The 24224-nt window shown below is 50.2% G+C and overlaps 1 protein-coding gene across 6 annotated transcripts in view; it reads right to left on the bottom strand.

Moving 5' to 3' along the window:
• Window positions 1-33: 33 nt before the first annotated feature.
• Window positions 34-24224, bottom strand: part of CAPN3 (calpain 3, (p94)) — a 56067-nt gene continuing 31876 nt past the window's right edge. Inside the window, exons 4-24 of one of the 6 annotated variants that reach the window (XM_011941107.1) lie at window positions 23126-23259; window positions 21925-22093; window positions 20928-21071; window positions 18315-18398; window positions 16663-16748; window positions 14166-14243; window positions 12430-12590; window positions 10303-10472; window positions 9979-9990; window positions 9128-9336; window positions 8333-8369; window positions 6211-6228; window positions 4133-4246; window positions 2955-3032; window positions 2502-2559; window positions 2353-2417; window positions 1852-1920; window positions 1682-1760; window positions 1348-1464; window positions 1014-1072; window positions 34-624 (exon numbers count right to left, since the gene is read on the bottom strand). In XM_011941107.1, the coding sequence (XP_011796497.1) occupies window positions 598-624; window positions 1014-1072; window positions 1348-1464; window positions 1682-1760; window positions 1852-1920; window positions 2353-2417; window positions 2502-2559; window positions 2955-3032; window positions 4133-4246; window positions 6211-6228; window positions 8333-8369; window positions 9128-9336; window positions 9979-9990; window positions 10303-10472; window positions 12430-12590; window positions 14166-14243; window positions 16663-16748; window positions 18315-18398; window positions 20928-21071; window positions 21925-22093; window positions 23126-23259 (1968 nt within the window). In that variant the 3' untranslated portion in view covers window positions 34-597. The other 5 variants (XM_011941108.1, XM_011941109.1, XM_011941110.1 and 2 more) reach the window with 5 other exon arrangements.

The following is a 24224-nucleotide window of genomic DNA, read 5'->3' as shown; positions in this document are numbered from 1 at the left end:
GATATCGAAATGTGAGACAACAAAACACAAGGGGACCAGCCATACACATGCCTTTATTTAGATCAGTTTTTTCAAAATGCAGCCAAACTTACGAGTCAGACAGCCCAAAGTAACCAGCCCTATTCCACTGAGTTAGTTTACCCCACAGCAGGCCTCTCCTGAAATAACCAGGCAGAACCCAGTGCTGGTTTGGTTCCTGGCCCATGGTGGGAGAGCGTGAAGATGGTGGAGGGCTCTAGCACAAGGGGGTGCTGAGTGCCACCGGCAGGTGCCTCTGCAGACAGCCTAGAGCAAGGTAAGCAGGAGCACTCACTTCAGAACCAAAGCGGCTCAGACCAGAGGCAGGCACTTTCCTCCACACGGTAGAGAGACAAGGGTTTGTTCTTCCTACCTCATTGCTTTACTAAAGGGCCAGGCTAGGCATGACTGATCAGGGATGAGGAGAGGGTAAAATGGAGGAGGAACAGGACTGATGAGGTGCCTGGAGGACTGCAGGGGTGCAGCTGCTGGGTCCTTTGAGGTAAGTGGCTTTGGGAATAGAGGGCGAGACGGAAATCCTGAGTGATCCTGCATGGCTTTGGATGAGGCCAGCCTGGTTCAGGCATACATGGTGAGCTGCAGCCACTGAAAGAAGTCCCAAGATCAGAATGTAGATCAGAAAAGAGTGACCCCGCGCCCTAGGAATCTTACGGGGCAAGAGGAAAGGGAACAGTCCCAGTAGGTCAGACCTCCGGAAGATTTTCCAAGAAGCAGTGGCTTACTGTTTCCTCTCTCCTAGATCTTCCCTAAGAAGGTGCATGTTTTCCAGCATCAAGTGACCAGGGGAGCAGAGGTCCCTTTGGGCCTCAAGTGCGTGTGTCCTGTGAGCCCGCAGAGCCTCCCTCCACGTTCTGTTCCTATCCCCTCCCTCCACCACTGTGTGTAAATGAGCACACCGTGGGTCCAGTCTGCCTCGTTGACCCTCCACCTTGCATTTTAATGTGCAGGGGGAATGTGCTGTGCCTATGCTTTACCTCCAGAACGTTGAGTTTGATGATACCGTCTCCATCCTTGTCAAATGCATGAAAAGCTCCTGTGAAAGAAGGCACAGGCCAGAGGCCAGTTACAGGTGCACTCTACCTGTACTACTGTAACTTTCCAAAGAGGACCATGTGCCCAGTGCTGTCCCTCATCAGCACAAAGATCTGCAGGCAGAGAATCACCAGCTTTGCCATCCCATTCAGGGCCTAAAGAGGGCTTTGGCCCTTGTTCCGCCTGGATGGGGCAAACTGGAGATTATCAGGTGAGATGCCTGTTGCCACAACTGCCCCTGCAAGAGAGCGGAGGGCAGCCCCTCTCCCCACTTACTGAACATGCCCTCCAGCCTGACGAAGCAGCAGATGAAACTGTCGAAGTCGATGTTCATGTGTTTGTCTGCGTACCGCATGGTAATGATGTCGTAGAGCTGGTTGTTGAGGCGGAATCCTGTGGAGGGGACCATGTTAAAGGGGGACATGGAGCTGGAGGCCTTGGGCCTGCCTTCTATTTTCCTTGCCTCTCGGCCACCCTGTGACCTGGGAAAGGAAAATGAGAAGCCCTTTCCCTCTCCTTTCTCTAGTGGAGCCCTAGTAGCCTAGTCCCCTCCCATTCCTGCTCCCACCGCCTCAGGTCCACATCTCTCCCACCCCTTCCTTCTTAGCACCTGCGTCATTGACTGCATTTCGCATCTCGTAGCTGTTAATGGTGCCAGACTGGTCTGTGTCATAGTGTTTGAAAATTTTCTGGCAATAGAAAATTTGAGGGTCGAGGTCACACACTGAATCTCCAAATCAACCCCGTTCTTCACTCCCACACTTCATTTTCTCTTCCCACCTGCCAGGCCTTAATCTTGTTCCAGAGGTGGTGGAACTCTTGCAGGTTGAGCTTCCCAGAGCCATCTGTCTGGAGGAGGGAGGTCAGGGCTACACAGCACATAGCAAAATCCCCCTGGATTTGGAGGGAGGGTCTAGAAGACTCTGGGCTGTCCTAACCACTGCCCTGCTGTGGTATTTAACCCTCCCCTCCACTCCGCCACCAGTCAGAGATTGCACCTACTCTGTAACCCAGGGAGCCGATCTCCTAAGGGCCACTTTTGCTTGGGCAGGATCCCAGGCCGAAGAGAAGCACAGGGGTTGGGGCAGTTACAACCCAACGTCCTCCCCTTCAGCCTCTAGCAACCCCTTTCAGAGGAGTATCCAAGATATTCTGAATCAGGTTCTGAATTGTTTTCCTGGGCACAAATTAGGGCCCTTTGCCTGACTGGGCACCCTGTATGGTGCCTTGGCGCCCGTGGACTGATGACAGAGGGTCGGGAAGGGGCAGCAGGAAGGATACATCCATGAGCGCAATCATGCTACGGCAGGACTCCAGTGTGAACCCATGTGTCTTCAGGTCCTTGTCTGGGGGGATGGAGAAGAGTGAGGAGGTGCTTTGAGACAATGGGACTTCCCACCCACCCCTCACATTTGGTTTGAGCAACTCACGTTTGTTCACGACTGTGTTAAGGACCTTCTTGAGCTCATCTGCACAGATTTCCATGTCCTGAGGAGGAAGGGAGAGGAGGGTCATGGTTCAGGAGTACAGCAGCTCCTGGCGCAGATGCTTTGCAAAACAATTCCAGCTGGCTGTTTGTGAAATCCCTGTCGGTGCTATTATGTCATGGGAAGCTAGGACTTTTCTGAGGAAGACGGGGGCCAGATACTGCACCCCAGCTATCAGGACCACCGTGGGCAGAGCATAAAGGCCTCTGAGCCCACCAGTGGATGTGGCAGTCCAAAACTCAAGGACTTGTGGATTTGTTTGCTACACACACATTCCCTGGCTCCACCGAAGTCCAAAATGACCCTACCAAACAATAACAAAATAATTGGTAATCTGAGCAGTTAATCCAGGAGAGAAGCAGCACCTGTCGGCGTCCTGGGCTTGGAGGTACTCACGTCTCCTGCTATCTGCTTGAAAATGTTCCGGAATTGTTGCTGTTCCTCACTTTCCTGGTCAGAGCTGCCAGGCTGTGGCTGTGGAGGCACAAAGGAAAACTGGTTCACAGGGGTCAGAGGTGCACAGGCCTGAGGGGCAAGCTCCTCTGGGCCAAGGGAGCCAAGTGCCTAAAACGGCCGGAGGTGACAGCAGGAGCTGGGGGCAGGGGCAAATGCAGACCGGTGAGCTGGAGTGAGATGCATCGAGGCCTCAGTGACACCTCACTGCACACCTCTCCAGCCCTGACGCCCCCAGCCAAAGGAGATGTGGCGGCCATGCAGACACAGACAGCCTCCTCCCCACCACCCCAGTCCTCACGTGCAAGAGCTGCCTCCACCATCCCAGGCCTGACCATTCCAAACAAAGGTGCCCGCAGGTCAAAGAAGGTCTGACTGTTGTGATTCCTCCAGCCACCCTGTCGTCAAGGCCAAGTCCTCAGAGAACCTCCCCTAGGCCCCAACGCAGGAGGCCCTGGAGAGAAGAGGGTCCCCCGGATAGAAGAGGGGCCCCGATTGGTCTGGAGACTTTTGCCTCTAAGGCTCACCTCCACTAAGCACCCCACTCCAATCTAACACCCTCCCATGAGCTCTAGAAAACCCCATTTCTTATGTCAGCCCCACTTTCTGCTCCTATTCTTGATACCCCTATTGTAAAATGCTCAAGGACACCAGGAGACGGGAGTTGTACCTCTGCTCTCAAGCTGGTTCTGTCTCAGCCTTTGCCTCCCCTTCTCTCTGTCCTGGCTGGATCTACTCTCAAACTGGTTCTGTCTCAGCCCTTGCCTCCCCTTCTCTCTGTCCGGACTGGTTCTGTCTCAGCCTTTGCCTCCCCTTCTCTCTGTCTGGGCTGGTTCTGTCTCAGCCTTTGCCTCCCCTTCTCTCTGTCCTGGCTGGATCAGCTCCATGGGAGGTTCAGCCTGCCAGTCCACTCCTAGAATGGAACTCCCATCCTGGGATATTCACCCAAGCAGCAGCCCGAATTTTAGGGGAACTTGCTGAGAGAAAAGGTCAGTGGGACAAATCCAAACCTCTAGATGTTCAAGACAACCCCCTGGGAAGCCTCCAGCTCATGTATCCCAAGCGCACAGGAAGCCCCTGTAGTACGCTGACCGCCCCACCCATGCCACGTGCTCAGACACCTGTGGGGACTGCTCTTGCTTATCAGGGCTTGTTTTGCCTTTGCCCTCCTCTGACTCCTGGTCCACACCCAGCTCCTTGTTGCTGTTTGCTCTGTCCGACACGAAGATGATGGGCTGGAGAGAGGAGGGAAGGAGGGAGCGGGCAGGAAGGAAGTCAGGATTACAGTCTGAACAGGCACACGGAGGCAGCCTCTCTCTTGGAGCAGCTTTATCCAGTGAGAAGAGGAAAAGAACAGGCGGGAGCTCTTTAACCTCGGTTCAAGCTCGATCTCTGCCACTGACAAGCCGTGTGACTTCAGTTCTTTATCTTTTCATACCCACTCCATCCCTCCTCATGGTGGAGTACTGAGCTCAGCATGTGAAATGCTAAGAATGCTAAAAGCAGCATGATCTAGTGCAGTGATTGTCAAGTATTTTGTGGACTTTTTTTTTTCCAGATGGAAACACTGTTCAAATTAAATTGCCTACAGAAACACTGTGTATATAAAGTCACTGAAAAACAGAGCTGCTCTGATTAATGAGAACAGAGCTCTTTGCCCTCAGTACCCCACATCACCATGGCAGCTACTGAGGCACCTCCAAGGAACCTCTAGGACTCTGCAAAGTACAGACTGAAAAAGGACACGGATTAGCAGCATGGTCAGTGGGTGAGCCAACAGAACACTGGGCCGGAATCCCAGCCCTGCCCCTCATATAAGAAAGCTCCTCTCTGGCCTCAGTTTACTCATCCTTTAATAGTAAAACCTGCTTTCCCTCCTCATAGGGCTCTTGTGGGGATCAAATGAGATACAGAATGCAAAGTCATACTGCAAAACCATTTAAGATACTACACAAACAAGGGATATTTTCAAGACATGCTCGTGCAAGTGACGAGGATATGAAAAGGGTGGAGAGCGGCTGCTGCATGGCGCCAACACTGGTGGGTGCGGTGCACCTGTAGGGAAAGCCCAGGGAAGGCAAGGCTGTGGGGATTGAGGCTGCAATGAAGAGAACAACGGGGCAGGCAGAGCCTCTCAGCAGAAAAGCAGCCCGCCCGGGCTCAGGCGTCACTGCCCTTCCATGCAGCTCATCTAGCACAGTTCAAGCAGATAGACCCATGGAAACAGCTCCCCAGCTTTGGCTCCCAGCAGGCTCCAGAGGCCCTGGCTTGCTCTGCCTTCTAAGCAAAGTGTCTTGCTCAAGCAGCTGAAGCTTGTGGGGATCCCAGAGCAAATGGAGGTCACAGTCTGAGGGGGATGTGTAAGATGGATATGATGTGGCCATGGAGCATCCCTGCCAGGCACACACCAGCAGGCCTGAGTGTGGGTCTGGACAATGCAGGCCTTGAAGTGTAGGGGCCTGGCAGCAGAGACAGAGGGCAAGAAACACAGGTGTTGGAGTAAACAGACATGGTTTCCAGTTCCATTTTCCCCACTTATTAGTTCTGTTCTTTGGGCAAGTTCACTTCTTTGAGTCTATCTCACCTGTGAAAGGGGAACAATAACAGCACCCTACTTTGTAGATACTCTTATAATTGGGGGAAAAAAACACAAAAAGAGAGTCTGACCCCAAGCACAGTGCCTGGAATGTGGTAGTGCCTGATGAGTGTCAGCTCTGGTCTGCGCCAGCACCAGTATCCGGAGGTCCCCCGTGATGGATCCATCACCACCAGGCACCACCAGAAAGGCTAGCACCAAATCTGATGGTGTATGATGGCCTCTTGTGGTTCAGGACACAGACTCTGGACCCAGCCTGCCTGGCTCTAAGTACTGGCCCTGCCACTCCCTGGCTGTGTGGCCTTGGCCAAGTTAGTCAATCTGTCTGTACCTTTTCTCCCTCTGAAAATGGGGATAGGGCTGTTGTGAGGATGGAATCAATCATGGAAATCACCTAGAAGAGTGCTTGGCACGTAGCCTTCCCCCAGCACATCTCAGCTGTCACTACTGCACTCAGCCCCAGCAGGAGCTCAGGGAAGGAAGGGGAGGAAGAGGCAACTCTGGTGCATGCATGCATATGAGCTCCAACGCGCATGCACACACACACATGCACACACACATGCATGAGTACACACACTTCGTGCTCTCTACCCACACACTTACCTTGGTTTTTTTCTTTCTCTGCACAAGAAAAGGAAACAGTAAATGCAGAATAAGTGAAAAGCAAGTTGCCAGAATGGCCAGTGGCTTTGCGCTTCCCTGTATCCTGGTCTTTAGCTTGGGGGTGAGGCTCCAGGGTCCAGAAATCTGAGTCACATGGAGCCAAAAAAGGGCATGGAGGGTGAAGGGAGAAAAGAATTCTTTCTCCTCCATGTCCAGACACCAGTGACTACTCTGCCTTTGTTTTTGTAATTTACTCTTACTGCATATGGCAAGGAAAAGGATCTTCTGGCGAAGGTTTTCTTCCTTTTTTAAAAAAATGAAATTGGTGGCCGGGTGCGGTGGCTCACGCCTGTAATCCCAGCGCTTTGGGAGGCCGAGGCAGGTGGATTACCTGAGGTCAGGAGTTCAGGACCAGCCTGACCAACATAGTGAAACCCCGTCTCAACTAAAAAATACACAAATGAGCTAGGCGTGGTGGCGGGCACCTGTAATCTCAGCTACTCAGGAGGCTGAGGCAGGAGAATTGCTTGAACCCGGGAGGCGGAGGTTGCAGTGAGCCGAGATCGCGCCACACTGCACTCCAGCCTGGGCGACAAGAGCGAAAGTCCATCTCAAAATAAATAAATAAATAAATAGAAATAATAACAAAAATGAAATTGGTTACTAAAACACCAAAAACATGGCTCACTCAAACTGACCTGACAATGGATTTTGATTTATAGAATATTTTTTAAAAATCTTCGAGCAAACATTTACCATAGGGAGATTTTCTCTGGTAAAATCAGCAGCTCTGGCAGGCTGCCTGGGCCTGTCATCCCTGTGGCAACTATCAGCTGAGCCGAGGGCCGCTGCTCCCTGTGCCTCCCAGATTGCCCACGGCCCCAACATTCTTGCTGACCCTCCACACTGGAGCCAGATGTCAGGTGAGAACTGCAGACAACTGTGTCAGTGCAGGGACATCAAAACCCCTGCGCCTGCCTCCTCTACTCAGGTGACGTGCCAGCTCCCGTAAGCTTTTGAGTTTGCAGCTCCTGATCAATACTGTACACCGATGACCAGCATCCAGATGACCAGAACAGACCCCCCACACCTACCACTAAAACCAATCGCCTGTGGTCATTCAAAAGGCGCTGGGAGACCTGGCTCAGGGTCAGGACTATGACCATGACTCACTGCCCAGAAGACAGGTCAGAGGGCATCTGCCCTCCCGTTGACCTACGCCATCTCCACAGACTCTGCCAGCTGACCACAGCCCAAAGCCCAAGGCAGTCACAAGACTCAGCGCAGAAAGCCCAACACACAGCACTCTGTGCTTCAGCCTTTGGGCTCCTCAGTGCTGGGGCCGGCCTCCGTGTGGAGTCAGAGAGGCTGAATGTGAGTCCAGCCCTGCCACTTACTGAGCTCTCTGAACTCAGAGCAGTCATTCAACCCCATTGAGCCCCTACTTCCTTTCTTGAACACCAGGGATTATAACCCCGTCTACCTCTCAGAAACCTTGCAAGTATTGCGATAACACATGTGAAAAGTACCTTGTAAAGTGTAAAATGTGAAAAGCACCTCTGTTTGAGTGCCCATGCTGTGCCAGACACTTCATGTACATCATCTCATTGATGAAACCTCACAAAAGGCTTGTGAGGCACATTATTATCCCCGTTTTACAGAGCAGGAAACTGAGTGAGAGCAACTATAGAAATTGTCCGGGTCACCCCACTGGTAGGTGGAGGATCCAAGTGTTGACACCAGGTCCGCACCAGCTTACTTTCTTTTCTCTATGTGTGAAATCCAATGTTATCCAGTCTCAGTATCCAGTGTTTGCTGCAGCTCTTGTCATCCCTTCCTGTGGTCTTGTGCCCTCCCTCTGATTGTTCACATTGCTTCTCCCTTCCAGGACCCCCTTCCGTATTTCCCAGCCCCTGAACCGCCTCAATGGCCCCTGGTGCATAAGGCCCATTACTTCCGGCCATGCCAAGCAGGAGTTGCAGTGCCAGGGAGGGACTACTCAGCACTGCCCAGAGTCCCATTCCCTCTGCCACTGCCCACTCTCCCCTGCACCATCTGTCCCCTGCATGGTCAGAGAAGGGTACCCTCTGGACTTTTCACACAGAAGATCTAAACCACTCACCACTGGCCGATCCACGGAGATTGTATTTTCAACTTCCCTGTGAGGAACACAGACATGTGGGTCTCAGTGTCACCAGAAGCAAGCAGGAAGCCCGTGGAGGGTTTGCTCTGGTGCATGGCTTCCCACGGCCAAGCCAGGACCAGCCTCTAGAGAACCCCTGGAACTAACATCCCCAACCCCAGGAACCAGCCCATGTCAGCACCATCCCCAACAGCCAAGCCCAGGCACGCAGGCTCTTGTTGGCATTGCTCAGAGCCCCCCATGGCCTGCCACCTACCCACGTACCTGGTGCAGCTTCCAAGGACAGAGATCAGAGTGGCAGGGGCTATGAGCTCATCTGTGGTGACCAGGGACAGGATGTGGCTTTCCTGGCCATGCTAACCTAAAATTTCAGGCATCCCCAACACCTCCTATCCCTCTTGCCTACTTTATTTTTGCTCCATATCGCCTCTCCAAATCTAACGAGCTACATATATTTTTCCTATCCATTATTGTCTCATGTTAGAATATTAAGCTCCATGAAGGCAGGGATTTATTTCTGCTTACTTCAGTACTCTATCCCTAGTGCCTAGGAGAGTGCCTGGAACACAGTAGGTGCTCAATAAATATCTGCAGAATGGATGAGTGAGTGAAGGGGGGTAATGTGGCCAGTGGCTCAGGAGCAGAAGACGTTCAGCTGGTCAACATGTCCCAGGACTGCTGGAGGAGACGTGTCTAGCTGCCTCACGCCTTCAATCTCTGGAGTGGGCCACGTGAGCTTTTAGAAACAGGTGGGAAAGCTGGGCGGGCACTCACTCGGAGAGGTTCCTCTTTTCAGAGAAGACCCGGAGGATGAATTCCCCCTCCTGGTGGGGCTCGTAGGTGGAGGGCACGATGACATACTCGCTGGGAGGCAGGCGGAAGCGCTGGGACACCTCCCGCATGTTGATGTAGGTTTTGCTCCTGGCCTTGGAGGCGTTGTACAGGAAGAAGTCCTTCTGCAGGTGCTGCTTGTTCCCGTGCATCTGAGAGACGGGAGAGCCCAGGGGACATGAGCCCCTCGGGAGGGAGGCCCTGTCCTGCCACAGCCACCTCCAAGGGTCCCTTCCCGACTCCCTGGTCACCCATGTCACAGTCCCAACCTCCCTACTTCAGACTCCCAAGGCTGAAATGGCCTCCCTACCTCACTTCCTTTTCTGTTGTGCTTCACAGTGAATGGCAACGGTGCCATCCCCACACTCAGGGACACTTACCAGAACAGCCGCTCCTCAGCTCCGAAGCCCCTCAGGCTGGGAAGACCCCCAAGAAGGCCTAGAGGACTTGGCTGGGTTCTGAGGGAAGTGATTCCTCCATCCCAAGAGGGCAGCCACCCTCAGAACGCGTCTATGTGACTGTGTGTGTGGCTGTGAGCATGGAGGGTGCGTGTGCAAAGGCGCGTGATGCGCAGTGTCTGGTGCGAGGGGGAAAGTACACATCCGGGGTGGTAGTCACGGGTCATGCAATGCCCCGAGGCACCTGCTCTGCAGTGGAATTAACGTGGGCAAGGCCCTCTCCTATCACAGTCCTGCCCACAAACCCCACCAGGAAGCTTCTCGACGAGCCACAGACAGACTCGGGGCCCCCTGGGTAGTGCTGCACACAAATGCTGGCCGCTGCTGCTGCTATACCTCTTTGGGAACCTTGAGGAGAAACAGAAAGGAAGATGCTTCAGATCTGAATGAGGATGAGGAGCCTGCGGAAGGGAATGCCAGCAACTGCAGCCCGCATGTGGAAGCCTGATCCCCAGGCACCTGCCCTGCCAGGCCCACCCCACTGCTGCTCCAATGCCCCCCTGGTATTTTTTGCTTATTACAAACACAAGTGGGCCTGATACCAGGAGCTCTGGGGGTCACTGAGTATTGAGGAAGCCAGAGGACCCCTCTAGAAGCCCCCGGAAGCGTCCTCGCTGGGGAAGTATGTTTCCCGGGCTGGAGCCGATCAGGACTGCACACCTCGTAGATGGCGAAGCCGATGGTGAAGAGATTGGCCCCTAGCTTCCGGTCCTTGCGCCGGTTCTTCTGCATCAGCGCCACCAGGAAGCTGCAAACCACCTCCGAGTCGTCAGGGTCATCGTCCTCCTCCAGGAGCTTCAGACGGTACTGAGGGTTGGTCCAGAAAGTGTCTGCGCCCCCAGAAAGGAAACATGCATTCAGAGCTGCCTCTCAGAGGGCAGGAAGGAGATGAGACAGAGGAAACCTATTTATTTCTATGCCCTGCATCTAGGTGCTTAGAAAATATCAACAGAAAACATGATTCAGGCATTTGTCTATTTGGAGGGGGAGGCGGGGTGCTACCTTTACACAGATAGAGCTGTACTGACTGGATGTGTGGCTCTTCCTTCCTCTCTGAGCTTTCATTCTCAGTCTTTGCTGACAATTTTGTTTTCCTTACCTGCACCTTAAACGCTGTTGGTGTCTGGAATCTGGTCTCGGCCTCTTCTCCTCTTACCTCACCCTTCCTGCCTCCCTAGGCAATCTTTCTTACTTCTGCTTTTTAACTGCCCCCTACACACTCATGATGCCTGAGCCATATATCCCAGCCACAATCTCTCTCACTGTTTTTTTTTTTTTGAGACACAGTCTGGCTCTGTTGCCCAGGCTGGAGTGCAGTGGCACGATCTCGGCTTACTGTAGCCTCTGCCTCCTGGGTTCAAGTGATTCTTCTGACTCAGCCTCCCAAGTAGCAGGGATTATAGGCGCCCGCCACCATCCCCGGTTAATTTTTGTATTTTTAGTAGAGACGGGGTTTCACCGTGTTAGCCAAGCTGGTCTTGAGCTCCTGACCACAAGTGATCCGCCTGCCTCCACCTCCCAAAGTGCTAGGATTACAGGCATGAGCCACCGTGACTGGTCTTTTTTTTTTTTTTTTGAGTTCTTATCATATCACCAAGTGCCATATAATATGCGCATCCAATACTCTATTACAAATCTTCACTGGGATACTCTACAGGAACCTCAACCTTTCCTTGTCCCAAGTTAAATTCCTTTCCCTGTAACCCCACAATCAACTCCACCAAAAACAACACGTTGATATTTTTCTCTTGTCTTTTTTTATTTTTGTTGAGGCAGGGTCTTACTCTGTCACCCAGGCAGGAGTGCAGTGGCACGATCATGGTTCATTGCAGCCTCAACCTCCCGAGCTCAAGCAATCCTCCTGCCTCATTTTTTAAATTTTTTGTAAAGATGAGATCTCACTATGTTGCCTGTGCTGGTCTTGAACTCCTGGGCTCAAGTGATCCTCCTGCCTCTGCTGGGATTATAGGCGTGAGCCACCCGCCTGGTCTTCTTGTGTGTCTTATGTTGTAATGCTGTCAGGTCCTTAACTGGGAATCTTGACATCATTCTTTATTCTTCCTTCCATACATCACCCAATATGCTCTCCCTAAATCTGCTCTCTCCCCTCCATCTCTGCTGCTACTGACTTGGTCTAGGTTTTCAACATCTCTGACTGCAACTATTGCAGCAGCTGCTAACTTGGTTCTCCAATACTGCCCTTACTGTTACTGACACAGTACTCACAGTCCCCGACTTAGGATCAGCTACAATTTTTTAACTTTACAATGTGAAAGTGATGCACATTCAGTAGAAACTGGATTTCCAGTACTCATACAACCATTCTGTTTTTCACTTTTAGTGCAGTATTAAGTAAGTTACATGAGATATTCAACATTTTATTGTAAAATAGGCTTTGTGTTAGATGATTTTGCCCAACTTTAGGCTAAGGTCAGTGTTCCGAGCCTGTTTAAGGTGGGCCAGGCTAAGCAATGACGTTCGGTGGGTTAGGCATATTAAATGCACTTTCGACTCAGGGTGTTTTCAAAGATGGACGGGTTTATCTAGACATAACCTCATTGTAAGTCAAGCAGCATCTGCATTGTTCCCACAGTTTCCTGCTTCAAAGTCACTACCAGCTCCCTACTGCAAACTTCTCAGCATGGTGGTTTCCTTCTCAGTAAAATAGGGAGGGTTTAATAAGATAGTGGACATCTGGAACAGAGAGACTTCATAAGCTCTCATTAGGTTTCTTCTGCCTGGAACTTGTTCTGCTTGGACCCTCCCCCCATCAAGAGCATCTCTCACCTGGGAAGTTGCGGCAGCCTCCGGCCGAGCAACCCCGCACCCAGCGGCCCTCGTTCACAGACACTGTCCAGGTCTGAAGCTTGTCAGACTGCAGAGCGTCGGCCGTGAGGTTGCAGATCTCCAACTTTGTGAAATGGTAGATGAAATCCTCATAGGACATCCTGAGAGGTTGGAAGAAAAGAGAGACCCAAACAGGAAAAGGTGAGGAGGGCTGGGAGTGGAAGACCCCAGGGCTAACACAGCACAATAATAAAACAGTCACAGGAACTTGGCCAGGGTCCCAGAGGAGCCTCTGTTTCCTTTTCAGGGCAAACGCTGTCACTTTTGATGCATCTACTCCAAACCACCATCTTTCCTAACAATGATTCAAAAATGAGCCAGGCCCTGAAAGACAAATGTCACATGCTCTCATATGTGAAAGCTAAAACAAAGCTAAAACAAAGCCACAGTGTCAGACATTAAATATGTTGATAGAAAAATTCTTATTTTCCCAAAAGGAACTAAGAAAAAGAGAACAATTTTTTTTTTTTCCTAACATACTGGCCACAAGCCATGTTTCTCATTTTCTTTATTTTTTTTGTTTTTATTTTTTAGATATGGTGTCTCATGATGTTATTCCAGCTATACTTGAACTCCTTGGCTCAAGCGATCCTCCCACCTCAGCGTCCCAAGTAGCTGGGACTATGGCATATACCCGGCTTGCATCTCATTTTCTAAGCGACTGCTCTTAGCTACTGCTTAAGCTTTATTATAATCATTGATTTGGAAAACTCAAATTTCCTAGTAATGAGAAAAGCTCTGCTACAAATTTGCCTGTTGGTTTATGTCCAAACTTATGTTCTACATATACCTCTTCAAGCTGAAAAATATGAAGGAATCTGAAGAAAAGGAAACTAAAATACTCAAACTGTCATGAGGCTTTGCTTTCATATTGTATGAGGAATGTGATTTCCAACTCTAACACAACTCTCTTAATACATACACCTAAAGCTTTCTGCACCTCTTATCGGTTGTAGTTGGAATTCAAATAACATGGCTATAAAAATTAGAAACCCATAAAACCCATTTTCATTTTTGTTCCTATCCATTCATTCTTCATTTACATACTTTTCCTTTTTAAAACACTGACGTATAACTTATGAACAATAAGGTGCAGAAATCTTAAAAAACAATGACTCCAACTCATGCATCTTGATGGGCGAGCTCATCCCGTGCCAGGTGCACGGAAAAGAGAGATTGTTTGGGAAAGAACAAACAAGCAAACAATTTTAAGGGTGATGAGCATCATAAATTAATCCCAGTCCTGGGGGAATTTAGGGGGCTCTCCTTAAGCTGAGACTTGAAAATTCTCTTTAAGCTGAGACTTGAAGCCTGAGTAGAAGCAACCTGAGATGGTGAGGTTGACGTTGGAAGATCAGGGTAAGTGGAGCTTCCTAGGTTCAGAAAAGAACTGTGCTAAGGCCAAGGTGCACGTGGCTGGAACAGAGTATGTGGCGGAGGGCACAGGGGAGGCAAGAGCCATGTCATGTTGGTCTGGTCCTGGGCTCAGTTGTCCCCTGTGGCCTGGAAGGCTCCTCTCAGAACCTCATCCTTGCTGGGCCTTGGGCTGGAGGAGAACACAGCCCACATCTCTCAAGGGCTGGAATCTGATAACCTCAGCGGGGGATTGACGTCTGAGATTTCCCCTCTCTTCCCCATCCCTTACCCTTCTGGGTCTTCCTGGGTTCTGGACTCACCAGAACTCTCCATCCTCAGTGACCTGATGCTGCAGACGGGCCATCTCATCTTTGTCCACAAAGCTCCAGTCCTTCCAACTGGTGGGAAAATGGAGGAATTAAGGAAGGAGGAAGAAGGGAAGGCCTGATGTAGGTTGGGACAGGAGAAATACAAAGAGTTGCAGCCACTGTGAACCACCAAAATGTTGACCTCATCTGTTACCTTCAGTGTGAAACCCAATAGCAGTGACTTCTCACATCAAGACTGAGTAAACTCCTTAAATGGGCTGGTGAGGGCTTGACCCTTCTCCTCATCATACTTTAAAGGTTAAGAATTGGGTTCTGGGCCGGTCGCAATGGCTCACACCTGTAATCACAGCACTTTGGGAGGCTGCGGTGGGTGGATCATGAGGTCAGGAGTTCGAGACCAGCCTGGCCAATATGGTAAAACCCCGTCTCTATTAAAAATACAAAAATTAGCTGAGTGTGGTGGTGCGCGCCTATAGTCCCAGGTACTCAGGAGGCTGAGGCAGAAGAATCACTTGAACCCAGGAGGCAGAGGTTGCAGTGAGCTGAGATCGCACCACTGCACTCCAGCCTGGGCAGCAGAGCAAGACTCCGTCTCAAAAAAAAAAAAAAAAAAGGAAGAATTGGGTTCTGGACATAGACAAACTGGGAGTTCCATTTAATAATAGTGCTAGCTATGCAACCTTGGGCAGGTCACTTAACCTCTGTCAGACTCTGCTTCCTCAACTGCAAAAGGAAAATGATTATGTCAGCTGTTCACAGGGCTGGGCTGGGCAGATGAAATAATGCACGCAAAGCTGTCAGTAGAGTGCCTGTCATATAATAAGAAACTCTGAGTTACTAAGAGAAAAAGGCCAAGCCTGTAAACATCTCCTTTCCTGTGCTGGGAAACAGCCCAGCATTGTGTTTCTAAAGATTGGGCAGTTTTCACACTCTCTCTCTCTCCTCACGATGGGGCCAATAAAGTGCACATATGTTTCAGGCTCACTGAGGAGAATTCAACTAAACTGGGTGCTCCCTGGAAAGGTAAAGGGTTGAGGAGGTGCTTGGAGTCAGTGAGAGCCCTGCAGGGGACATGGAGATTCCTGAGACCAGGAGGAGGGATGCAGTAGAGGGAATCTCCTTGAGTGAACAGCGTTGGGTCCACTTGTCTCCAGCCCCTGTGATGGCAGCGTCATGGTAAGCAGGGTGGGGCCGCACACCAAGCTCTGAGGCTGGAGAACACAGCAAGGGTCCCTGCAGGTGACTTGGGCCAGTGAAGTAGACAACTGAGGAGTCACTGAGGGCCTTCCCAGAGCAGAGAGTTGCTCCCTTCAGGTAACCTTTCTCTACGCTTCCCCTCCCACCCAAACTAGGTGCACAGGCCCCCTCTTTGTGATCCTTACTGTGGCATTGATCTCAATTATTGGTGTGTGCTTGCCTGTCCTTCCCTGGACCTTAAACCCACAGGCACAGGGCCCATGAGTCTGCGTTCATTTCTACATCCCCAGAAGGTAGCCTAGGGCCTGGCAGAAGTCAGCACTGAGGAAGTAAGGATTTGTAGCGTGGATAAGTGAAGGAAGGCATGTGAATGTCTGCAGGAGGCAGTCAGAACACGAGGATCAGCCTCTAATCACAGTGTATCAACGGAGGCTGTGGGTTCACAGACTATTCCCAGTGCCTTGACCTGTGCCTCCTATGTAGTAGGTGCCTAAGAAACATTTGCTAAACGAGTGACTGAACAAACCAGTAATTACATGCTGGGCTAGTAGCGGTACATAAGCACAGAAGCCAGGGGCCCAGGCTGCCTGGGTGTGGTCCTTCTCCTCTACTGAGTCCTGCCATCCCCCTCTCGAAATAAGAGGAGCTCATGGGCTCATTCAGTAGTGAATCGCCTCCCATTCAGTAGAGGTCATCAGGAACCAGTGGGACCATGGAAGTTTTGCAAATGTGCTGAAGCCTTCATAATAACTTCCCATGTTTGTTATTTTTGTTGCCCCCAGTCTATTCCTTTCAGTGATAAGCAGTAAAATTCAAAGGGCTCTTGTGCCTTCGTACAGGGATAGCACGGGTAAGGAAATCTTGGCAATGGCTCAGCACTTTCCAAAAACAGTCCCATTTACTCCTCATATCAGCCCACATGGTAAGTGCTAATAATACTGTTCTCATTTTACAGGTAAAGCAACACAAGACTCCAAGAAGGGAAGTCACTTGTCTAGCCCAGACCCCTGCATTCATACTCTTTTCCTGCCTGGACCTTCCCCACGCTTTCTGGAATCCTTCCTTTCCAGCCAATGGCTGTCAGTAACCTCTCTGGGTCCCCAGCACCCCGCTTCCGCTCCTGGCCCTTCCCTGGAGCCAACACTTGTGCCCCTCTTCTCTGTGGATCATTGGTTTTGAGGGTGATCTTATACCAAGCATCTTCAATACTCTCATGGCTCAGTTCCCAACACAGCCTTGTCCGGGGCCCTGTTGTCCCCCACTGCCAATCCCGTGGGGTCCCCTCACCTACCCATCACTCCAAGAGCCGTTCCACTCCACCTGGCCCCAGGGATTCCGCAGCCGCACCAGCTTCACTTTCTCACCTTTGAACAGGACCTTAAGCACAGAGAAAGAGCTCTCATGCTCTGCAGCCTGTCTGGAAAGGGACTCTTCTGTCTTGCCCTGAGGGCTGGGACGGGGCCGGGGGGCAAATCCCTTACGGGAGGGTGTTCTGCCTGACTCTGGCCAAGGAGACTAATCAGAAGTGTGCTGGGGAATGGAACCGTCAGACCTTTCCTCCTGAGTCGGCCTGATTTAGGGCTTGGCCATCTCCTCTCTATCTTCTAAGAGGCAATTTTCTCAGGAACATCCTGCCGTTATGAGCTTCCGGGGAGGAGGCGGGGCATAAACAGTAGGGCCCTGCTAGCACTTTAGGTGTCTTCATATAAATTAGAAAAAAGGCCTCTGCTGGCCAGGCGTGGTGGCTCACGCCTGTAATCCCAGCACTTTGGGAGGCCGTGACAGGCAGATCACAAGGTCAGGAGTTTGAGACCAGCCTGACCAACATGGAGAAACCCCTGTCTCTACTAAAAATACAAAAATTAGCTGGGCATGGTGGCATGCGCCTGTAATCCCAGCTACTCAGGAGGCTGAAGCAGGAGAATCGCTTGAATCTAGAAGGCGGACATTGCAGTGAGCCAAGATTGTGCCACTGCACTCCAGCCTGGGTGACAGAGTGAGACTCCATCTCAAAGGAAAGAAAGAAAAGAGGAAAGAAAAGAGAAGAGAAAAAGAGAGAAAGAGAGAGAGAGAGAGAAAGACAGACAGACAGACAGACAAAAGGCCCCTGCTGACTGAGGAACCACAAACAAGCAGACTTCCTCTGGTCTCCTGCAATGGGCTGATGCAGGCAACCGCCCCTCTCAGCCCATCCTTCTGTACAGGGCACAACCTGCCCAGCTGTGTGCAACAGGCCTGACAGTGTTCCTGTCTCAGACACGGCCCAGGAAAGCCCAGAAGTCCCAGAAGGAGCCAAACAGAACAGTCAGCCTCTCGTATCCATGGCTTTGGCATACAACCAATCATGGATCAAAAATATTCAAAAAAACGAAGAAAAAACAATAGAAAATAATACCAAAAAAACCCCAGTGCAGTGTAACAACTATTTACATACCATTTCCGTTGTGTTTGGTATCATAAGTAATCCAGAGATGATTTAAAGTATACGGGAGGATGTGCATAGGTTACATGCAAATACTACTCCATTTTATAGAAGAAACTTGAGCATCTGCAGATTTTGTTAACATTGGGGCTTCTGGAACCAGTCCCTGTGGCTACCCAGAGACAAATGTAGCTTTCTGAACATGAGAGAACAGGAAGCTCAAGAACACATGAAACCAACTCTGTAAAAGCAAAGTTAAGTGATATTTCAATTTGTTCACTGGAAATGTTGGAAAAATTGCCATCTTTAGCTCGAAAAGCAAAGATAAACGATGAACCAACTGTGGCAGGATCTACCTTTACCAGTTTCACAGGCCCCTCTGCGTGGCTTGGACCTTGAACTGAATGTCCTGATCAGAGGCAAGCTCTGCAGACGAGGAAGGGGCCCCAACAGCTAAGTCCTGACTTCAGGAGGTTAACCCAGGAGGGTGCCCTTGCCCCACCAAGCCCCACCAGGCTCACCTCATCCAGCCCCGTGACAGAGTAGGCGTGACCTCTGACCAGCCCGCAGGCCATTCTTGTCTCATACTGAACTGGAACGATTGTCTGTAAAGCAGTAACCAGAGAGCCCATTAGGGGCAGGGAAACAGAAGTTCTGCTGCTTGGAGGCAAAGTTCATACTAGTTCATTTTCCGGGCTCTGTGAAGACACAGGCCACTCTGCTCGCTGAAAGTGTGCCTCATGACCACGAACAGACCTTCACTGGCTCTTTAACAGTGTCAAGAGACACAGCTCCAGACAAGCTGGTCTCCCTGAGAAGGCTCTGTCCTGACCATCAGAGAGCAATGTGGATGCTGGGATGTGGGGTGGGTAACAGCGTCCCTGCCCCTCCTTTCTGGATCCCTTAGTATCCTTCAAAGGAGGAAGGGGTAGAGTTGGAGGCTGCCCTGGGCTTCAGGATCCCCCTTCCCCTGAGGCCATCCAGGGTTGACTATTCCTGGAAGAGAAATGGGTTGAGAAAAGGGGTTAGATGACACATAAGTCTAGCTTTTTCTTTTTTTTCTTTTTCTTTTTGTTTTTTCAAGACAGAGTCTCACTCTGTCGCCCAGGCTGGAGTGCAGTGGCGCGATCTCGGCTCACTGCAACCTCCGCCTCCTGGGTTCAAACGATTTTCCTGCCTCAGTCTCCCGAGTAGCTGGGATTACAGGCACATGCCACCATGCCCAGCTAATTTTTTGTATTTTTAGTAGAAACAGGGTTTCACCATGTTAGCCAGGCTGGTCTCAAACTCCTGAACTCAGGTGATCCACCCGCCTCAGCCTCCCAAAGTGCTGGGATTACAGGCATGAGCCACCATGCCTGGCCAAGTCTAGCCTTTTTCTTTACATCCCCTCACCTCCTCCACACCCACCTAGAACATAATATTCAAGAAATCAAGAGCCCCAGTGCCCAGGGAGAGAATTCTGAGAAGGCCCGAGGAGATCCCTGCTCAGACACGACCGTGCCTAAGGGGTAGCTCTTCCATTTGCAGAAATTTCCAAGCTGCAGCCATGGGGGATCCTTGGCAGAAGGGTAGGATCACTAAAGTCCCATGAGCCCTGGATAGGCTCTCTATGGCTTCCGTGTGCCGACTAACGTAACAGCTTTAAAATGAGCTTCCTAGAGCCTTGCTAGGCTGCAGAATTCCTAGAGCCTTTTTCAGGGCGAGGGATAGTATGGGTGGAGCCAGGGCTTTTGCATCTCAGCCTCTCCCAGATCTGTCTCTTCCAGATCTCAGTCCTCATGATCCAGATCATGCCGAATGGACTGGGAGGGGGTGGGAGACTCACTAATCCTTAGTTGTAGACCTGGGAAGCTGCTTGAAATGAGTCTTTTGTCATTACCTAAGCATATCATTCAACCCAGCAATTCTACTGCTGGGACTCTGTCCTATGGAAGTCACCATGGATGTATACAAAGATGTATCTATTGGAATGTTCATTATAGCATTTTAGAATAGTTAGCAAAACAAAACAAAGAAAAAAAACCCCACTTTCCAATAATAGGGTATCGGGTAAATAAATTATAACATATCTGCGTGTTTGAATATTGTGTAGCTACTAAAAAATGTTACAGGAGAATACTTTGGGCACATTAAGAATACCAAACTAGGCTGGGCGCAGTGGTTCACGCCTGTAATCCCAGCATTTTGGGAGGCTGAGGTAGGTGGATCACTTGAGGTCAGGAGTTCGAGACCATTCCAGCCAACATGGTGAAACCCCGTCTCTACTAAAAATACAAAAATTAGCCAGGTGTGGTGGTGTGCACCTGTAATCCCAGCTATGTCAGGAGGCTGAGGCAGGAGAATTACTTTAACTTGGGCGGCAGAGGTTGCAGTGAGCCGAGATGGCACCACTGCGATCCAGACTAGGCAATAGAGCGAGACTTGGTCTCCAAAAAAAAAAAAAAAAAAAAAAAAAAATCAAACTAACTGAAAAAGCAGGCTGCAAAGAGGTACATACAATATGAAAACATTTTAAGGAATAAAAATATAGATTCAGTGTGTGCATAGAAAAATCCTGGAAGAACATACACTAGATGTTAAGAGTGGTTATCTTTACATGGGGAAAAATATAAGTGAAATTTTCTTCTGTGTTTTTCTGTATGGCTCAGTATTCTCCAGTGAGCAGGTATAACTTATGAAAGTACTAGAATATAAACTCTACAAGAGGGAGACCTTGCTTTTTCCACAAATACTGAAAAAGAGGAGAGAATTTGCTTTGCTAGAGGAGTGCCTGGAGCATAGTAGGAGCTCAAAATAAGTGCTGAATGAATAAACGAATACATTAGAAGAGGAAAAATATTTTAAAATAAATTCAGTCTCTCTGCTATTTCTGTCTGATAGTTCGTTATAAGAGGAACTGCCTGGACCATGGAATATGCAGCAACTCCAGCAGAGATTCCCTCCAAAATCCTGCTTCTTGCACGTTCTTCAGGAGCCTTGGCTGAGCAAGTTATTTCAACCCAGACCCTTGGGAGGTGCCAGGTGGGGGTGTGTGGGTAAGGCCCTGGCTGCTGAGGGGAGTCTGACACTGGCAGGGCGGGGTCATGTGGGTTGGAGGGATGGTCAGTCCTGATAATCGGAGGCATACACACCCGGGTCGGTCTTTCAACTGAGCCTCTGGGGTCGAGGTCTGAGTCCCGGAACAGCGAGTTATCCATATTCCTCACCATCCGTGCAATCAGCTCTCCCATATTCAGACCAGAAGGAGAGGTTCCATAGGTCATGTTCGTGCCATCCTGAGGCCCAATGGAGAGAGCAGGGAACAACCCAGGAGAGGGAGAGAACAAATACAGAAGGGTGGAAAGGGAAGGAGAGAGGAGGAAGAGATGGGACAGACAAAGGGAGAGAGGAGAGATCAACAGAGCACAAATGGAGGAAAGATGGAGAAAAATGATACAGGAAAAAAAAGTTCATCCATGCTGTTGTGTGCTAACTGATCTTCCAAGCTCCACCGGGCGTGTTATGGAGAGAAAGGGGCAGGAATTCAGCTTAGACCCCATCCTCCCCGATGGAAACCACTAAGACTATCATAGCAATATACTGAGCCCCTCAGGGAAGACATGCCCCTTGAAGGAGGCCTGGCCACGGGTGGCCATCTCCCTACCCTTGGCTCCTGTCTCAGTTCACAGCATTTCTTTGCACTGAAAGGGGCCGCGGGTTTAGCTTCTCCCAGTAACAACACAAAGCCCACGTCCCAAGTGGGGGGTGTGGTGAAAGTGCAGTGACTGGGAGGCTTTCTTAGGGAAATGGTGGGCTCAGGTCCACAGCCAAGTATGTGGCCAGCTTAATGGGAGCAGGATGAGACTGAGGAGCATCAGCAAGGGAGGCTTCCACTGACACAGGCCTCTGGACTGATTTCCACTGACATTCCAGAGCTTGAACTGTCCCTGACCAGTGTCTTTATTGAAAATCCCCAAGAACCGTTCTTCTTTGAGAAATTCCCAGTCCTCAAAGTTGACAGCCAGTTCCTGCTTCCTCAAACAAAACATGCACTCTGTCCCACACAAAAGCTCTATGCTGCCCTTCATTGGGTAAAAGGCTTCCTGACACTTGGAGCTCCCTGCCCTGTGCCCCATACCCCAGACTTACATCAATGGAGCAGCCCATGAGGGAGCCTCTCTCGATGGCTTTCTTCATGATCTTGTACATGTCACTAGGAGCGTCCCTGATCTCAAAAAACTCTGTCACCCCTCCTGTGAAGTCCTCCATGGCCTCTGTGGTGTTCCCACCTTTCAGAGCTTCGTAGGAACCATGGAGCCTTAGAAAGAGGATGAAGACCAATTTGGGGCCACAGAGTTCCAGGAAACAAAGCCCAGGTACCACTGCCACCAGAACTTTACCTCTTGGATGCCGTGATGTTCTCTCATCAATTCCACATTAACCCTGTGAGCTAATGGGATGGAAACAATGATTCCCTTTCTTCATAAATGAAGAAACTGAGCTCAAGAGGCTAAGTGATCCACCCAAGACCACAGAGAGCCAGAGGCAGTGGGATTGAAACCCAGCTCTTCCCACTTCCTGAGAGCTATTTTCACTACATCCTGAACCTTGAGGAAGGGCTGCATTAAAGTCATTAGCAGCTGCCGGTGTGGTGGCTCACACCGGCAATCCCAGCACTTCGGGAGGCCAAGGCTGGTGGATTGCATGAGCTCAAAGAGTTCGAGACCAGTCTGGGCAACATGGCAAAACCCTGTCTCTACAAAAATTAACCGGGCATGGTGATGCCTGCATGTAGTCCCAGCTACTTGGGAGGCTGAGGTGGGAGGAGCACCTTGAACCCAGGAGGTCAATGCTGCAGTGAGCCGTGACTGCACCACTGCACTCCAGCCTGCATTACAGAGTGAGACCTTGTTTCAAAAAATTTTTTAAAATCCATTATTAGCATCTGGGGTGAGCTTTTGAGTTGAGAGACAACATGGTTTTATAAATCTGCTATAAGCACGTGAGGTTGAGCCAAGCAAGACCCTGGGATCTGAGCTCCAGAGATACAATGCTCTGATCCAAGACTTGCAATGCCACCATGGAGGCACAATGAAAGAACTCGCCTTGGTAAGCTAAAGCTAAAGGTCTTCTATGCAAATCTTCATTTCTACTCTTAAATTTAATGTTTTTAATTAGAGCTGTTGTTGCCTGGAACTGATCCCTAACTTTGGGTCACAGTTGGACACCAGTGCCCACACACATGCGTGTATAGAGGCACATGCCTCTTGCTGCGAGTGAGGCCTTGGCTGGATTTTGCAAACCACTTTCTCACCTCTAGTCCCATCTCACATTCTAAAGCGTTGCTTACTTAGCATAAGCCTTCTCCAGCAGAGCGCTCCAGAACTCATTGCGGTGGTTGGACTTGGTGAAAACCAGTTGATTGTTGTACGTTGGCAGGCAGTCATCAATAACTACGTCCACCCACTCTCCATAGCGCCAGAACTGCATAGAAGCGTCAAGCACAGAGTCACATACTCAGATTACTGTTAGGAAATGTGTCCTTCCTCCACATTCCTCAGGGGGTTCTTGGATCCCAAAGCAGCATCATTTCCTAAACTCTGCATCTGGGTGCCTGTTCATCCTATACTGGTTTGGGGTGTGTGAATCTGTCTCTAACTAGACTGTGTGCTTTTCGAGGGCTGGAAGTGAGTTACATACACTTCATGTCTTCCACAGAGTTTAGCCCTGTAATGGGTATAGTGGGTGCTCCCTGAGTGTCTTAGGATGTAAGATTTTCATTCTCCTTCTCAGCAGGTCTGGGGCAGGGCCTGGGTGTCAGTACTCTCAGGTGCCCCCAGCTGATTCAATGTGGCCAGGGTTGGGAACTATGCAGTGAAGGCACTGTACTGATTTAGGTTTTTTGTTTGTTTTTGACGGAGTCTCGCTCTGTCACCCAGGCTGGAATGCAGTGGCGCAATCTCGGCTCACTGCAAGCTCCATCTCCTGGGTTCACGCCATTCTCCAGCCTCAGCCTCCCGAGTAGCTGGGACTACAGGCGCCCGCCACTATGCCCGGCTAATTTTTTGTATGTTTTTAGTAGAGACGGGGTTTCACCGCGTTAGCCAGGATGGTCTCGATCTCCTGACCTCGTGATCTGCTTGCCTTGGCCTCCCGAAGTGCTGGGATTACAGGCAGGAGCCACCGCTCCCGGCCTTGATTTAGGTATTTCTTGATGCCAAACTGAAGAACAAGGATTGAAATGGATGAACAAAGTGACCCAGAATCTATTCTAGCTGTAGCAGGAACATTGTCCAATCATTTCAAGTTTGGATGTTGCTCTTTTTTGAATGAATCAGTTTGAACTGAAAAGGGCCAAATGCAGTTTAGTCTCCTTTTCAATGGCACTTTCTCCCTCATTGAAAAGAGAACAGAAATCTATCTGATATTTGTGTTTAAGGCCCTTTAGA

Source organism: Colobus angolensis, unplaced genomic scaffold (assembly GCF_000951035.1).
Source record: "Colobus angolensis palliatus isolate OR3802 unplaced genomic scaffold, Cang.pa_1.0 Scaffold199, whole genome shotgun sequence".
NCBI lineage: Eukaryota > Metazoa > Chordata > Mammalia > Primates > Cercopithecidae > Colobus > Colobus angolensis.
This window is presented reverse-complemented; position numbering and strand designations above follow the sequence as displayed.